This window comes from Ostrea edulis, chromosome 9, assembly GCF_947568905.1.
Source record: "Ostrea edulis chromosome 9, xbOstEdul1.1, whole genome shotgun sequence".
Lineage (NCBI taxonomy): Eukaryota > Metazoa > Mollusca > Bivalvia > Ostreida > Ostreidae > Ostrea > Ostrea edulis.
In genome coordinates, this window is record NC_079172.1 from 48,925,044 (window position 1) to 48,939,476 (window position 14,433).

Here is a 14,433-nt window from a genome sequence, read left to right on the forward strand (position 1 = left end):
CACGGCACCAAATGTAACAGGAAGGGAGAAAATGCAACGGACCAGACCGGGATTCGAACCCGGGCCCCCTGAATTATCTAGTCAGGTGCTCTACCAACTAAGCTAACTGGCCACCGGCGATCGAACCCGGCTGACCGCTACATTTATATATTAACAACCATAAAATATATATATTACCAACCATAAAATATATATATTACCAACCATAAAATACATATATTAACAACCATAAAATATATTTATTATATACTTTCAATTTCGCCTCTTCTTTTTTCTATAAACGTTTGCGGGCATATATCACACGATATATGCCCGGAAACATTCCGGCCCGCAAACATTACGTCACAATCAAATTTCTACGCCGTTAATTTTCAAATTTTTCGTGTTTTTCATCTTTTACTCAGTTAAACCGATAAAGTTATTGTTAAAAATAAAATTATTGTTAGTTTCTAATTGAAATTGAAAGTATATAATAAAAAGGTTATAGACTTTGTATGGGAAATATGACGACCTCGTTTTTTGTCGCGGACGGACCTCGCAAGCTCGGTCCGTCTACGCGCCAAAAAACTCGGTCGTCATATTTTCCCATACAAAGTCTATAACCTATAAATATTAACAACCATAAAATATATATATATATTACCATCCACATCATATATATATATCTATATATTCAACCATAAAATATATGGGTTAAAATAAAAAGTAAGAATTATGCTTACAAAATAACAATTTAATATCATATAAAAAAAAACCCAAATGTTGTGAGAAAATAGGTGCATAGAAGCTATGAATATACATACAATGCCAGAAAAACTTTTTATCCCCCCTCCCGTAATCAGAGATTCAGGTCATACAATTACTTTTGAATACATAGTGATAGGACTTTCACATTTCATTGTGACAAGACCTTTCTTTTCATACCTAGTGACCTTAATCTAAAAAAATTTACTTTTGAAAAACCTTTGCCATAACTTTTTAGTTAGTGCTAGGGCTTTCATACTCCACAAGCGTATCATTTCTTCACTGCACCGTGTACATACCCCAACATAAGGGGTGTAGGCTATGTTGTACCGGGGTGTAGGCTATGTTGTGACCGGGGTGTAGGCTATGTTGTGACCGGGGTGTAGGCTACCGAAGCAGCAGTAGGGATGGCCGAGGTGCGTTTTTGCACATCTCAATTTATGGATATATTTCGTAAGAAAGAATATGGCTACGGAAGTAAGCATTAATTCAGGAATATATGGAAACTAATATATCCAGTGTACACTTTCTAGTTTTATCAAACACCTCAACACAATTCCGACGATCGGGGCAAGTTTAGCACTACCGCGTGTCTATGATCAAATATCAGGACAACGCTTTGTTTTATGTCACCTTTATATGACCAAAATTCACGGGTTATCTGTATAAGTTTATGCATATACTGCCAATACCTGCCATTTGAAATCTAAAAGAGAGATAAAGAGATTCGCCGTGGACCATCGTGACCATGGTGAAAAGATTCAGTAACGCACGGGTTCCAGATAGTTGAAGCGATCGGTCTATTTATTTTTTTCAAAAACAACATAAATGAGAGTTTTCTTTGTCTAAAACATATTGCATGGAAGATACAGACGTATTAAGAAACCATACTTTGAATGAAAGTAGTTACTTTTCTCAAACACTCGTGTTTAATATCGAGTACCTAAGAAAATTCGCACAGATGTCTGCTTCATGAACTGAATTTAAGGTTTGAAATAATTTGAGAAAGAACCATGATAATGTGTCAGAAGAATATAAAAAGACATTCAATTTCTTACTAAATTGGGGTTCATAGTTGTCTTTATTTTGACGAAATGCTTGAAAATGAAAATAACGCAGGGTAAAATAACTACTTTCATTCAAAGTATGGGGCATATTCTGTTTCTTAATACGTCTGTGCCTTCCGTAAGATATGTTTTAGACAAAGAAAACTCCCATTTATGTTGTGTTTGAAAAAAATAAATAGACCGATCGCTTCAACTATCTGGAACCCGTGCGTTACTGAATCTTTTCACCATGGTCACGATGGTCCACGGTGGATCTCTCTATTTCTCTTTTAGATTTCAAATGGCAAGTAATGTCGCCTTCCACGAGGAAATTATTAAGAAATAATACTACTGAAAGTTAATTTCAGCGAGATTCATCGAGGCTGGATATTTGAACTGATACCTCTTCCGAATCTCAGACCAGTGTCACACAAAGTGGTTCGGGAAAACTTGCCTGAACTTCGGCTGCTTGAAATGGATTAAACTGAATTTCACACCCGCTTCAATTTTTCGCCTCAGGCATCATAATCCCTATCACTATGAAACTTGCATTTCTTACCTTTACATAGCGTAAATCCCATGGTAAATCAAGTTGGTTATTTTCAAAGCCGTTGCAAATGGCCACTATTAAATTTTATACCTTCTCAACACTGAAGAGTTCCAAAAGTTTATATCATAATAATTTGTATTCTCATTTAGTACAGAAAAATGTGTTAGGAGGTAAAGAACTTTCTTTAGACGCCTTCAAATAGACTGGTAAAAATTTACAGTTTTCGTTTTTACTGCTTTTAATTTTCATGCTTAAATGTGTTGTGTAAAGAAGATAATTCGAATAGATGGTTTTGCTTATCAGAATATTTTCGGGTATGACCCATCCTCTCAAAATCGTTGTACCAGAAAATTAGTATCCCACAATTGTAAATATATATATATACCAGTCCCCATTCTACCTCTCAAGATTGCTGCAGATAATGAATATATATATATTGCATGATAATGCTTAGTCTGTAACGTATAAAATGAAAATCGGAAATAGCTTTTTGTTTCTAATTTCAAGCACTAAATTGTTGAGGTAGTCAATTTTGTCTGTCAGTATATTAGTGCATTCTTAGATTTCCCAAAGGCCCATCCCATGCATGTGAAAGAGTATTTTAAAATGCAGACAAAACTGGAAAATGGGTTGATGTATGCCTTGTCAGAGTTAAGCATTTTTGCACATCCGCTACAGTTGAATAAGAAATGAAGGAGTTCGAGGCATTAAATTTCAATGTGCAGTGTATCAATTACCTATAGATTATATATAATAATCATATATGAATTCATTTGCTCAAATATTCAGTCGTGTTTCTGCTTAGGTTGCAAAATTGACGACCATTAACTATTGTAATCCCACGTTCACCACGGGGCATTGATCATTAACACAGTCTTAATTAATTGTCTTTTAATTTCGAACTGATTCTCCGATATCATTCATTATTCATTGTGATTATGTTGTGATTTTCTCCAATGTCTTTGCTTTTGATATCCCTGCAGTTGTAATGATAGCCATTTCCTCATGTTGTAAATATGTCATAATACAGATAAATATAGTACATTTACTTTAACGGATAGGAATGCTGACAGAAAGAAAAGTAAAATGTAAACTTCGTTTTTGAAATACATGAGCGTATGCACTGCACCGCATGAAGTATTCCTGCATAGAGCGTCACAGTTCATACCCACATGGCAGGTTAGAATAGGTCCTCAGTATTCCTTGCTTGTCGTAAGAGGCGACTAAATGGGGCGGTTCTTCGGATGAGACAACAAAAACCGATGTCCCGTGTCGCAGCAGGTGTGGCACGATAAAGATCCCTCCCTGCTCAAAGACTGTAAAAGCCGTGCATAGTAGTCTATAGACCTAAATCACCGGCAATGGTAACGTCTCGATATGAGTGAAAAATTCTCGAGCAGGACTTTAAACAGTCTGTAACCAGTCAACATATCAGCATGCATTTTCAAAAATGAAATTTATTTCTTATATCAATCTTTAAAATTCCCGCTTTTCAAGCACAACAGCGAGGGTAACTAACATTACTAAAAGTAGAAGTACACAAAATGAATACTGAACTACAAAGAAAATGTAGGAGAGAGAAACAGGAAAGAGAGGTAGAGTATATTCAGTGATATTCGTGAGGAAAAACTACGTCAATTCTACTTTCATACCTTAAAATTACGATATTACTTAACGTTTTCATTGCCCTCCAGTGTAAAATTATCAGGTTTCATTGTAATTTGTTCTTGTATATGTTCTTGTCCGTTTCACATTATAACCCTTCTAATTACACGATGAAATGGATTATTCAACGCCGATATGCCAATACACTATCAAGCAAATCTCTGGTGACTGTCTGAATGCAACAGTAAAGACTATTCTTCAACTTTAATTTCTCGTAGTCGTGATGATCAATTGTTCAGTTAAACATTATAAATACAACACATGAACTCATCTACGCAACAATTGACGAAAGTATAATAATAAATATATAATTCATTTATGATGATGTCGCCCAGATTACCACACAGTTTCAATCTACGAAAGACATAAAATCAACAACTAGTATATGTATTAGTAATCGATTTCCTTACCACTTAATTTTTTTGTGGGCAGAGCATTGAAATGTCTTTTCGTGTTTGGACAAAGTATCTAGACCTTGTTGTACATATCGTAACAGAAATGTGTGATAGAGGAGTTTCATGTGATGAATAACAATTAAGGAGTCACTAAACTGTTTCCTTTAGGGCCTTTAAGTACAGAGGCGTAGCGTGACGGCGGAGGAGGGAGTGATTTGTTTGAGTTCGGGGGTAGAGGTAATTTGTTTGAGTGCGGGGGAAGAGATGATTTGTTTGAGTGCGGGGGTAGAGATGATTTGTTTGAGTTCGGGGGTAGAGGTAATTTGTTTGAGTGTGGGGGAAGAGATGATTTGTTTGAGTTCAGGGGTAGAGATAATTTGTTTGACGGCGGGGGTAGAGGTGATTTGTTTGAGGGCGGGGGTAGAGGTGGTTTGTTTGAGTTCGGGGGTAGAGATGATTTGTTTGAGTTCGGGGGTAGAGATGATTTGTTTAAGTTCGGGGGTAGAGATGATTTGTTTGAGTTCGGGGGTAGAGATAATTTGTTTGAGTGCGGGGGTAGAGATGATTTGTTTGAGTTCGGGGGTAGAGATAATTTGTTTGAGGGCGAGAGTAGAGATGATTTGTTTGAGTTCGGGGGTAGAGGTGGTTTGTTTGAGGGCGGGGGTAGAGATGATTTGTTTGAGGGCGAGGGTAGAGATGATTTGTTTGAGTTCGGGGGTAGAGGTGGTTTGTTTGAGGGCGGGGGTAGAGATGATTTGTTTGAGGGCGGGGGTAGAGATGATTTGTTTGAGGGCGAGGGTAGAAATGATTTGTTTGAGGGCGGGGGTAGAGATGATTTGTTTGAGGGCGAGGGTAGAGATGATTTGTTTGAGTTCGGGGGTAGAGGTGGTTTGTTTGAGGGCGGGGGTAGAGATGATTTGTTTGAGGGCGAGGGTAGAGATGATTTCTTTGAGGGCGGGGGTAGAGATGATTTGTTTGATGGCAGGGGTAGAGGTGGTTTGTTTGAGTTCGGGGGTAGAGATGATTTGTTTGAGTTCGGGGGTAGAGGTGGTTTGTTTGAGGGCGGGGGTAGAGATGATTTGTTTGACTGCAGGGGTTAGAGATGATTTGTTTGATGGCAGGGGTAGAGGTGGTTTGTTTGATGGCAGGGATAGAGATGATTTGTTTGAGGGCGGGGGTAGAGGTGATTTGTTTGAGGGCGGGGGTAGATGTGATTTGTTTGAGGGCGGGGGTAGATGTGATTTGATTGTGGGCGGGGGTAGAGATAATTTGTTTGAGGGCGGGGGTAGAGATAATTTGTTTGAGGGCGGTGTAGATGTGATTTGATTGAGGGCGGGGTAGATGTGATTTGTTTGATGGCAAGGGTAGAGTTGATTTGTTTGAGGGCGGGATAGAGATAATTTGATTGAGGGCGGGGGTAAATGTGATTTGATTGAGGTCAGGGGTAGATGTGATTTGTTTGATGGCAAGGTTAGAGGAAATTTGTTTGAGGGCGTGGGTAGAGATGATTTGTTTGATGGCGGGGGTAGAGATGATTTGTTTGATGGCAGGGGTAGAGGTGGTTTGTTTGATGGCGAGGGTAGAAGATGTTTTGTTTGATGTCGACGGTAGAGATTGTTTGTTTGAGGGGAATCTTTGTTCTTGTGAAGACCACCTTATTTACAATAAAGAACATTATCGACACAAAGACTGTTTCACAGAGCCGGTGGTCAGTCGCTCATCAATACAGTAAATTGTTTTGCTGTCGAAGTAAAAACCAAAAAATACGAGTATATCCTGAATTAAGAGGCATACTAGTATCTTGTAAACGGAGAAGTATCATCTTCAAGAGAATTTCTATTCTTTAAAAGCAGTATCTCTATAGTAAATCATGTGAGATACTGGGGAATCGTTTAATTCGCGGGGCCAATTTTCGTGGAATGTCGGGATTTTATAAGTTTCGCAGAGATATGGTTTCTGTACATTGAAACTTATGAATAGGTATTTCGTTATGGCTGAAAATTTGTGGGACATAGTTACCATATATATTTCAACAGTCTCGTTTAAAGTCAGCATTTCGCAAATGCTATGGTTCTTATAACGCTCTAGTTTGCCAATACAACCTATCATTGCGTGAAAACTGTCTGACGTATTTGATACCGATTATTAGACCGTTCTTGGCTCGATGATTTTGACTACGGATAGCTCCATTTACCTGATCAAGATATGGGACTCACGGCGGGTGTGACCAGTCGACAGGGGATGCTTACTCCTCCTAGGCACATATCCCACCTCTGGTGTGTCCTGGAGCCCGTGTTTGCCCAACTATCTATTTTGTATTGCTTATAGGAGTTATGAGATTGATCACTGTTCGTTATCCTCACCTTTCATTCAGGAAAATTGAGCCCCCCTCCACAAAACCCACTGATTTCAAAGATTCTTCTTGAGAAAAAGAAATACCATTTACAACAGTAAAGAAATATAATTTTCTACTATTGAGATATATCACTTACCGTGCATATTCTACTATAAAGAAATATCATTTTCTATACTGTAAAGATATTTTTATCTCTTTTGCCCGAGAGAGATACCAATTTTGAAAAGAAAATTACGGAGTCTCCCTCTTTTCTAAACATATTTCCATTTCTTTTTGTGAAAAAAGAAAACAGGATCGTCATTGTATCATATTTCTCTATATAAGAAATATCTCTTTAGTAATGATAGATATTTATTTTAAAGAAAGATACATTTATTATTCAGTAAAGACAACCTTTTCCATTGTTAAAGACATCCCTTTAACCTTAAAATAGAAATAAATATCACTTTAACATACATGTAGTATCTTTTTCAGGGTTATACATTCTTTAGGAAAAGATCTACATAGATACATTGCTGGATCCAGTAAATGTTCTACCAAGCCCCTATCTTTGTTTCTCACGAAAATATTAACTGCTGTGAAAGAGAAACTTCAAACGTATTGTGCCACAACATATGCCAGAAGTTGTGTGAATCAAATGTGGATTCTAGAAATTTATAAAGAACATTTAGTAAATTTGATATTACAAAACTTTTCTCAAATCAACACCATCAAAATGTCTGACTTTTCAACATTTTACACGTCCATTCCTCACGATAAATTAAAGATTATACTTTTTGACATCATAGACAGTTGCTTCTTCAATAAAAATGAAAAAAAGGAAATATTCATATCTAGTGATCAGTCATTCAAAAATTACGTTATTAAACACTACTCTGATACTACATGTACGAACAAGTACTCTGAAGTTTCAACCACTTTTCACGCAGTTCCATTAGTTACAATATTTGTTTTCCTTTTCTGTGTAGTACAAATATCTCAGGTCATTATTCCACGCGGTCATTATTCGTCATAACAGCTGAACGTGAGACAGTAGTTTGCGGGAAAATAGTAGACACACATTAACACACCACGTGCGTACATGCATAAATATCAAAAACAAGTGTGGGGGCGATGTCGAACAGAAGTTGAGAAAAACTATCACCTGGCCCCGGGATTATGAAGTTGTCTTAAAGTAAAAGATTGTTGCACTTAGAAATTTTAAGACTGGATTTTAGGAAGTGGGTCACCAAAAAAAAATTGTAAAAGTAAGAATGGTATTTTGTCTTAAATTTGGATCTTCCCACTTTAGCTGTGACACATGACCCCCGATGATTTAGGAAAACATTAAAGTTTTAATTACATGTATACAATTTGCAATGCCCCAGCATGTTCATTGATACCTTAACTGTCAGGTTTGGTCTTTTATGTCACTGAAAAGTTCGTTAACATTAAGAGCTATATCGTCTTTTGAAACCGGGTTTGTCTGTTTTTGTTTATTTCTACTGATATTCATCGAATGACAGGTTTTTAAAGCCTTTGTTTATATCGAGCACAAGGTTGTCCAGATTTCTCTTTTCTATTATAATTCTTTCATGTAATAAAGAAAACTATATCTAAAATTCAAGACTGGACAATCTTGTGTCGGTGATGAAATTCATAAAAATCTGCAAAAACTACACGTTCTGTTTCTACCTCATTTACCTGTATCGACCTCATCTTAACCTGCTGAATATCAAACCAGTCACGTGATAATCTGCGTCACGTTAATACTCGATATACTCGTCAGGCCGCACGGTATTGTCGACTACATGAATACATGCCAAATGGGGAGTGGGTGGGGGCAGCCCCTCCCTCTTCCTGTTGTTACGTCCCTATGTTATTTGGAGAATACACATTTCTACTCTCTCTCTCTCTCTCTCTCTCTCTCTCTCTCTCTCTCTCTCTCTCTCTCTCTCTCTCTCTCAATGTCAGACATTTAGTCTCTTTTATCCGTTTAAAGCTGTATGATCCGAAGTTCATGTATTAAAGTTATTAACTTTCCGTAATAAAAGAAAACACTTAAGAGTAAATATATATAGATTTGGCATCTATGAATAGCCCCATGCGCCTCAGGGGAAAATCCAACATGATGTATATAACCCAGACACGCATATATTATTTCTTGAGTAATTTCTATGTTATTCTACTGTTGATATATCTACATCAACGTTGTATATGACATTTCTATGACTTCGAAAAATATTTGTTATTATACATATAGTGATATTATGTATTTTCATATAAATTATATATATGCCTTATATAAAATAATAATCATAATAAAATATATTCAATCCAATGGGCCCCTGGCACCTTTGGTGAGAATTATGCGGGAGTATCCGAGGATATTTTATCCCAAATAATATGTATACTTTCTAATAAATGATGAAATCATAAAAAAAAACAAAAAAACTCAGACACACATGTCTAATTTCAATTAAGGCTGAAAGAGCGAAAAAAATATGCAACAAATTACTAAGAGGTAATTAATAATTTCATTTTTCTTAACTTTATGGCACGGTACCGTTGTAACAAAAGCTTTACACAGTTTATCGAGTACCTTTGGAAGTCCAAAATGGACACGGGACTCACTTATTTCGTGCATGGACGAGTGATTGTTGTTTGTATAGACACCGATTTACAATAAAATATTTCTGATTAAAACAGGTGAAACAAGAGGTACTGTGAGCAATGTTCACTAAGAATACCCCCCGCTTACCCCAATCTCCCAAAGGGTGTTCCATGCGATGAAAAAAGCCGTTAAAGAATTTAAATGGAAACCATAGTGCTACTTCGATGTCCAGAGCGCTTGACCTTTGACCTTTTGACCCCAAAATCGATAGGGAACATCTTCATCCCATGGGTAGTCCATATGTATGATATGGTGACTGTAGGTGGAAAGGATAACGCTTTAGAGCCCGGAAACCATATTGCTACTTAAATGTCCAGTGCGCTTGACCTTTGACCCCAAAATCGATAGGGAACATCTTCATCCCATGGGTAGTCCATATGTATGATATGGTGACTGTAGATGGAAAGGATAACGCTTTAGAGCCCGGAAACCATATTGCTACTTCGATGTTCAGTGCGCTTGACCTTTGACCTTTTAACCCTAAAATCGATAGGGAACATCTTCATCCCATGGGTAGTCCATATATATGATATGGTGACGGTAGGTGGAAAGGATAATGCTTTAGAGCCCGGAAACCATTGCGTCTACAGACGGACGGACAGACAGACGGACAACCCGATTCCAGTATACCCCCCACAACTTGTTACGGGGGGTATAACAATGTATAATATGTCTCATAAATACATACGTGCGATGACGTAACGTTTTTACAAGGTGGGGGAAATTTTGAACTTAGTTTTCTACCCTTACCTTCCAATATCCCAGGGGAAAAGGACTGTACACTGGAGATACATCAGTGTTTAATATTTACTAAAAAGTGTAATAGATAAATCGATTTCTCTTTGAAAAGAGAGATTGTAAAGAGGGACCACAAGCTACAGTTAAAGTGGGGAGGTCCTTTAAGACTACCCTTGCGCTGTCTTAATTTTCTAAGACTGTTGCCAAGTTATACAAAATGGCCGCACTGATTGCATTTTTAAGCGAGTCGATGAAGACGTCTGCCCTGACCAAGAAGCGGACAAGTCACTTGTTTAAAAAACTTTAGCCGTAGTTAGATCGAAAAGTAGCACCGATGGCCCGGAAAGATTTAGATCGGGCTTATACAAATAAATATAATTTCATATGTTTCACTCGTAAACGTGCTACACGTACGACCGTCTTACTAAAAGTTAAGACTTGCGATTTACGACCAATGTTGATCGTAACTTAACGAGTGATAGGACTGTCGTACGTGCTCCTACATACACGTAAACGAGCAATATGGCTGTCATGCTGGTGTAACATTGAATAGTGTCCCCATTGAAAAAGACCTCAGGGGTCATTTCTTAATGTTAAAAGTTGACCCCAATCAAATTTTGACGTTAACTTTTGATCAAAAACGGTCGTTGAAAAGTGATCAACGTTAAATTGTGTTCAGTTTAACGGCTACTTAAATGTTACATACATAATATAAATGTTTATCTTGAAATACCAAATTAGTGGATGGCAAATCATTTGCTCGTCATTGCCGATTACATCCTCGCTACTTTCTGTTGTATTTATATCGCTATCGCCCCATTAAGAAAATGACACTCATTATAGATATAGGACGGGTGAAAAGGTTTCTTTATTTCCCTGGGTATTGTCAAACATTCTGTCATTTTTGAGTATAAAAATACTAACCGTATTAGGCCTCTCATTGAATAATTATTTAAAATCACAATTAATTTGTGGTGCTGAGCTACATGGATTTCCGACGATAACAAAGTGAAGTATTGCCAGGAAACAGGTGAATACACTCGATATCTAATACCATATTAGTATACATATAAGTAAGCAAAAAGTAGTGGTCCCAAAATATTCTACCTTAGATAAACCCCCGTTTTATTTCCACCACTTTTGACGTGGTTCTGTTAGTTACAACATTTGTTTTCCTTTAAATATCTCTGGTCATTATTCCACGCGGTCATTATTCGTCATAACCACTGAACGTGAGATGGTAGTTTGCGGGAAAATAGCAGACACACATTAACACATCACGTGCCTATAAACATCGAGGATTCTGATATTAAAGACAGGTGTGGGGACGATGTCGAACAGAAAGCGAAAAAAACATCATCTGGAAAACAACTAACATGCACATAGCACATCACAAGCGTTATATTGATAATGAAAATAACATTGGAATAGTATTTTAAACAACTTTTAGACCTATTTTCCACGTATAAAGCAATGAAAGAGGACGACGAACTTGTTATCTTCATTTTATTGAACTTGGCTGATATTTACTCGGGAACTTGTCCGTGTATGGACGTTGTCGCAAAGAGGTGCAGTGACAGTTTACGGTAGACCCACCCTCGTGTAAATTTATCAAAATTAATGGTTCAAAGTAGAAAAATGCATCGATTTCCACTTAAAATAGGTTAATTTAATCAATAACCCCCCCAAAAATATTTGTTGCCACACTTTTAAAGACGCAACACATACATATATAGAAGTATAAGTCAACATCAGAAAATAGCACATTTTCATCAAACAGCATGATAAAAAAAAAAAAACCCACACAAAAACTTGTTAAAATGACAAAATTTTAATTTCAAAAGTTTAAAAAATCCGCTACAATACAAATATATACATACAGTTAATTATCGAATTATCGCCACTCAATTCATCGCCATTTTCGTTATAACGCCGCATTTTCCTAAGAACGTTTTTCCTATTACTTAAAATTCTCGTTAAAACGCCAAATTCGCTATCGTTATCGCCATTTGCCACGGTATTTTTATACGAGGCGAAACCGAGTCCCAATACGGATTTCCATTTCACACCCTGGTTGACTCCGTATATCGTCCCAAACTGACTGTGTAACAAATTTATCCCGCTGAAGACCTTTAGAAAATTTGTTCAGATTTCAATGACATCTTTGATAATTATCATTCAATCATTAAATTGAATTCCATATACATGTGTCACATCGAAAATCATATAATCAAAGCATCACAATTGAAAATATGAACACTAACATTGAATAAACAAATCATGTATGTTGAAACTGAATGCAGACATACATTGAAAGCTACGGTAGCTTTCAGACCACCCTTGAAATTTCAATACGCTGTATTGAAATTTTGAGTCGTCATTGATTCGTAAGTGACGTGACAATTGCCAAACTCTCTGAACCAATCGGAACCCCAAATAAACGGTTACGGAAAAGGACGAACACGTAATCCGATTGTAATATACCATCCAGACGGAGACCTAATACAAAAAAATTTCAGGGAGTCATGTGATTAGCTTTTATCCAATCAATTACCTACAAATTTGTCTGAAACGGGATATTAAGTAAAGATACTACAATACGTACCATTAATACATTAGATTTAAAATGGCCAAGATACGAGGTGGACTGGAAGCCATGACCTCTCGGTTGCGAAGCCATGTACGTGAACTTTGGAATGATTGTATGTTCTCTTACATGTAAAAGGTACCAAACGAAAACAGTGTTAATTACATCTTCGCTTTGTTATTATATGCTATGTAATATATTACTAATTGCGTACCAGAAATCCATTATTTACCATAAATCATATTGTCGATTCTTTATTCGGTGCACACACCGGTAACTGTGTAAGACTATCAAACTACAGGCGCCGTGCAATGTTATATCGTTTGTTGGATGTAGTTATTTTTGCTTCTTTTATGCCTTTATGTTAATAATTACAAAGTATTTATTAAACAAGTACTAACATTTTTGGCTATTACTATGAAAAAAATTGACTTTTTTGATTGATGAATTTTGATTAATTTTGCAAGCTACGGTTGGGATTTATTACTTAATATCTCATAAGGAGAAAAATATGTTCCTGATAGGACGACGTAAATAGTCTACAGTAAGCTGTGCCAATGAACGTTCGGGATATTTCTCCAACGACGGTCGTATTTGTAAGTCCGAAGGAAGCAAATTCAAAAGGGGGGGGGGGGCAAAACATGCTATTGGAAATTTCACTGATTTTTTATGTGAATTTTAAAACATTTTTAAAATAAACTGCAAAAATGGGGTGGGTGCTGTGAATATGAATCTATTTCATACGCATTTTACTCGATATTACTAATGAACTACAGAGATTAGGAAAAAAAAATTCACATCTGATCATATAGTATTCTATATATGCCTTCGAATCATGATTTTAAAAAACCCGATATAGGCTTGAAAATGTATCAGTTTTGACAACTTGCACATTATCTTTGACCAGCTGCGATAGCTCAGTGGTTAAACCGTTTGCGTCGTGACCGGAAGGTCGTGAGTGAAAGTACCGCTCGTACTTTGGCCGCGTCAAACCAAGGATATGAAAATAGGTATCGAATACTAGCGACTGTTCCTTCGCCAGACTCTCGGTATTTAGAAGCCCCGAGTCGCAGGTCTTTCGGACGAGACCTAAAAAATGGAGGCCTCGTATCGCAACAGACATTGACACGAAAAAGAATCTCCCTGCTAGGGCACTGAACATGTATGTCTCGATCTCAGGAACTTGACCTATTGGTGATGTTTAAGTATGAGAAAATTTCTCGAAGGGATGTAAAACAAAGATACAAACAGGCCTGAAGGAAATAATTGATCTTAATCCCAACTTGACCCGCAATTTGGGGGGGGGAGTACTTAAAAAATACATAATACTTTTTCTTAAGACATGAAAATTCTGAGCTCTTACTTTACACCAGATGAAGATGAATGCACATTAAAATCTGACAAAATATAGCTTTTGCAGATATTATCACTTCTCTCTCTCTCTGGACGTTCTGTATTAAATTTTCGATGAATTTTTCTCTCTCGAATTATAACGCGAAACTTGCGAACGAACGTGTTGCACGTTCGCAAAGAAACCGTAATGTTCGCTTTACATCGCGAAAAATTTCATATGAATATAGTTATGTAAAACAGGAACCCGTAGTTAGAGCAATGAAGGAAGACTGACTCTATGGGTTTTTAAGTGATTTTAGAGTGAAGAACTGTATCACGTGCTAACAGACCTACTATTTACACACGC

At 36.9% G+C, this 14,433-nt stretch overlaps 1 protein-coding gene across 1 annotated transcript; it reads left to right on the forward strand.

Annotated features, from left to right (window-relative positions):
* Positions 1 to 1,838: 1,838 nt before the first annotated feature.
* LOC130050556 (high mobility group nucleosome-binding domain-containing protein 5-like) lies at positions 1,839 to 5,500 on the forward strand. Its single transcript, XM_056150773.1, has 2 exons — positions 1,839 to 1,864; positions 4,765 to 5,500. The coding sequence occupies exons 1-2, from the start codon at positions 1,839 to 1,841 to the stop codon at positions 5,498 to 5,500; spliced, it is 762 nt and encodes a 253-aa protein (XP_056006748.1).
* The last annotated feature ends 8,933 nt before the right edge of the window (positions 5,501 to 14,433 follow it).

Excerpts from the sequence above, each read along its gene's own strand:
- LOC130050556 (XM_056150773.1), top strand. The coding sequence starts at position 1,839 with ATGCTTGAAAATGAAAATAACGCAGG. Across the intron at positions 1,865-4,764 it reads GAAAATGAAAATAACGCAGG|GGGTAGAGATAATTTGTTTG; the intron begins GTAAAATAACTA and ends GTTTGAGTTCAG.